The sequence below is a fragment of the Vollenhovia emeryi genome, unplaced genomic scaffold (genome assembly GCF_000949405.1).
Source record: "Vollenhovia emeryi isolate VEMERY1.0 unplaced genomic scaffold, V.emery_V1.0 DF940091.1, whole genome shotgun sequence".
Lineage (NCBI taxonomy): Eukaryota > Metazoa > Arthropoda > Insecta > Hymenoptera > Formicidae > Vollenhovia > Vollenhovia emeryi.
In genome coordinates this window covers 1-4250 of record NW_011966275.1, presented here as the reverse complement: position 1 = coordinate 4250, position 4250 = coordinate 1, and the positions used below count along the sequence as shown (strand labels likewise).

The 4250-nt window shown below is 37.9% G+C and overlaps 1 protein-coding gene across 1 annotated transcript; it reads left to right on the top strand.

The window, feature by feature from the left end:
• Window positions 1-759: 759 nt before the first annotated feature.
• Window positions 760-4192, top strand: LOC105556339 (the record flags this gene model as incomplete). The annotated part of the gene is made up of 3 exons (XM_012003422.1): window positions 760-1019; window positions 1159-1227; window positions 1337-4192. Coding segments are annotated over exons 1-3 (3182 nt in total), but the record flags the coding sequence as incomplete, so codon positions are not given.
• Between the last annotated feature and the right edge of the window lie 58 nt (window positions 4193-4250).

Sequence of the window (4250 nt, the reverse complement as noted above, 5' to 3'; positions counted from 1 at the left end):
TCGCTGTATATGTGTTAAGCTTCGCGGTTGATCCCACTTCTGATTTTTAGCTGTAGACTTTTTTTTAATCGATCTTGTCAGGATTAGGCGAGGAGGGGGTGGGAAACCACTGAAACTTGAACACTTGGTTAATCTTAATTAGACTGTATTTGAATGCCGATAACGATCACTACAACTGCACTCGATTAAACGTACTATCTCCGATACAGGATTCTATTGCGCCGCGTATATCGAACCCGCAGGACCGGCGCGTGTCCCTTCACGAAGGCGAGTGCCTTTCGGCGAGCTCGGCTTCGCCCCGGTTGGCCCGAGCTTGCACGCGCTTTTTGCGTGCTCTGTTTTCGCGCGTTTATTCTGTATCGTTCCCCGGGAGCAGGCGCGCTCTCCCGGCGAATATTCTTACAATTCTCCTACTCCTCGATAAGGAGTCAATCCTAATCGCTTACAAATGGGGGAGAGTGGTGAGCGCACTGACTCACCCCGACCTTTAGCATTCTCGAAAAGATAATGATCGCTCGGTCTAAACACGTTCGGCCAAAAGCCGAAAGACAAATACAACCGGTAAACATTATCCCGGGCAAACATTGCCCGGGGTCGGCTTGGAATTAGTAACGCACGACAACGACTATCTCCTAAGATAAGCAGAGAATTATATAAAAACGCCTACAGCGTCAGTTATTATATCGACAAAGACGTCCTGGCATTAGTTCGAAAGAATCACTCGTGGATAGAAGTTCATTTGTGCTACGTGAAGAAAATATCATGGAGAAATCGCGTGCTATTTGTGTAATTTGCATGAAAAAAGGAGACAATATATTGAAGTTCACAGAAAATACTCTTACAAGATGCCAATCAATTTTAACAATTCGTCAAAATAATAGTTTATTGTTCAATAATGTAGTCTTGCCGTTAGTTCCTAATGAGATTCAAGGTTATCATGTGCCATGCTATAGAAAATATACAGCTTTGGGGAAGAAAATCAGAAAAGCCTTGCGAGATCAAACCATTTCTGAAACGAGGTAAGTCAATATTAATCTAAACAATCAACGGAATAATTTTAATTATTTTTGTTCTGTGCAGTACTCAATATTGTTATTTTAAAAATTCCAATTGATATTTCATAAATATGAATGTAATTTATTATTAATTCTATTTCAGCACAAGTGCAGGAACTTCGGCTACTGAGACAAATGTAACATCAAGCGAGCCATCATGCTCTCGAACGAGGTACAAAAAATATTTGATAATTTAATGGCAAAGTGTTTTTGTTAATAGCATTTTTTTTAACTTTCACAAGTTATTTGAATACATAAATATATGACGAATTGTTTTTCAGTACTGAAGATAGTCATGCTGATCTAGAGCAAAGTACTTGTGAAACAGAGACAAGTAATTTACTCTGTTCTGAAAAATCAAGTAAAGATACTGGTGACGTAGGAGACGTAGCAGACGTAGGAACGAGTGATTCACCTGAGGTAAGAAGGACAAGCAGCCTAACATGTATTATCTGCGATAAAGCACGGAAGAAGCACAATGCACGTTGGCAATCACTGCACACATCAGAAAACAATAGTATTGCTGCTAAGATTGAAAAATGTGCCACTGAAGCTAACGATTTGACAATGCTACAGAAGATTGATGATTTTTTATGTTCGAATAGAATCATCACATATCACAGAATATGCTTGACTAATTTTGAACACGAGTGTGAGCGCAGGAAGCCTAAGCAACGTACAGAATATCACGAAGCGTGGGATTGTCATAAATTGGCTTATGAAGAAGTATGCAGTTACGTTGATGAATTTGTTATTAAAAACAAAAAAATCGTTTATCTCACACTGTTACGAACCATATATGTCAATCGTCTAAATTATGAGTATAGAAATGTCTTTAACGCCTCACCAAAACAGTTTCATTCCAATTACCTCGAAACTAAATTATTGGGAACATTTAAAAACAAAATCACAGTCATTTTACATAAAAAGCAAAAAGTAATTGTGCCATTCGGTGAGAGTTTTTCAACAGATGATTTGGACAAACTTGATGATTTCGATATTATTCAAAAAGCAGCATTACTTCTGAGGGCTAAAATATTACAAATCGAACGCAGGAAATTACCAGACAATGTCACTGTTGAAAATCTATCGGACGGGGAGTGCATAATACCCAAAAATCTTACTGATTTTTTTGTTACATTGTTAAGCGGTACAGAGTCACGGCGACAAAGTAGTATTAAGCGGCAGCGACTGACATCACCGTTCGCACAGGACGCGATTTATGCAGTTTCAAACGGGCGCATAAAAACTGGGAAGCACATAACACTTGCGATGGCTCTGAAAAGCTTAACTAGTAGCAGAAATGTTGTTAATATTATTAACAGGTTCGGTCATTGCTGTAGTTACACTACTACTGAAGAACTCGAAACGGAAGCAACTTATGCCGCTAGTTCTAGGTCACAAATTTGTCCCGACGATATCGTTCCAAAACCAAACCTTCATACGGGATTAGCTTACAATAATTTCGATCGATTTGTCGATACTTTAACTGGCAAAGACACCTTACATGATACTGTGGGAATTATATTTCAAGACATTGTTCCTGATATTGCTGAAGACGAAGATGCTGAAGTGCAACCCAGTAAAGAGTCGGTTAAAAAGAGACGGAGACGAACATATGATACTGTCAACCCACACCTGGAGCCTTATTCTAAGAGACCAAGAATGCAAGAAGTTTTACAACCATTGCATTCCGATGAACATTACACACCAGACAGTTTGAAAACACAACAGAGAGTAAATCTTGCGTGGATGTTTACTCATGCACTTGAAATTCCTGATACTCCGATGTGGGTGGGATTCAACAGTTTAATTCATATTGACGATTCGATTAAACAAAGAATATCATATCTGACAACAATTAATTTATCTCCGACTAATACTGCTGTCATACAAGAAACAATGATTCAGAGTCTAAAAGTTGCAGAAGAATGTGGTGAGACATATATACAAGTTAGCTATGATCTGGCTATTGCTAAAGTTGCTTTGCAAATACAGTCAACAGAAAATCCCCGATTTAATAATCTGTTTATTCACCTTGGTTCATTTCACGTCATGATGGCTTACTTTAAAGCTATTGGGAAAATTATCGATAATTGCGGATTGTCCAATATAATGATTGATACTGAATTATTGGCTAGTGGTTCGATCAACGGATTCATCACGGGTAAGCATTTCAACCGGTGCAAAAGACTCCATTCTATGATAAGTTTGGCAATTTCTATTCTACACTTCAAACGTTTTTTGAGAGAGAGTAATCTTGAAATTACAGAAGATATAATAAAGTATCTGGGAAATTTCTGTAAAAATCCCACAAGAACTCCTGTAATAGATTACCCGCCGCTTTTAGAGATCACCGAAAAGTACGAGAAATACCGTGAACAAACTCTCAATGGCGAACATGGCAAGACACCGCAGTTTTTCATGATTTATGCAAATCTCATTGAATACTATTTATTATTCAATGCAAGTATTCGAACGGCAAACTTCGAACTGTTCAAACATATGTTGCCTAAAATCACAAATTTATTTTTTGCTTTGAACCAGCCCAATTACGCACGATGGCTTGTTAAATACCATCATAATTTATGTAAAATTGATGACACTCATCCCGGACTTAGAGAGTCATTTAAACACGGTTCCTTTGGAGTAAAGCGGACTGATAAACCGTTCTCAAGACAGCCGATAGACTTGACGCTGGAACAAACAATAAATGCAGATGCGGCAAATAAGCTAACGGGTATACTCCATTTTACAAATTCTATAGCAGCCCGTCAACGTTGGTGTAAAAGCCACAGTATACGATCTTCGATAATTTCACACATCCTGCAGAAAACAGGTTTAACAAAGAATCAGGACATCACGGCGGATTTGGAAAAGAACAGAATAAAGAAGAGTACAGCACAATTAAATAACTTTTTTGAAGGAATTGATCGTAATTTGAATCCGTTTGATGAAAATATAGACAAGCAGAAACTTTTCAACATCTCCAACGGTCAAGCTGCATCCAGTTCCATTGCGGAGTTTTTATTAAATATTGAAATAAACGGTAATGAGTTGCGGGAAAAATTCATATCCGAATGCGCAGAAGACCACAACCGATTTGAGAAGCCAATAAAGAAAAACAAAATTGCAACGTTTGTGAATGCTTTAAAGAAAAAAAAAATTTCTGTACACGGTAAAGTACAAGAAATA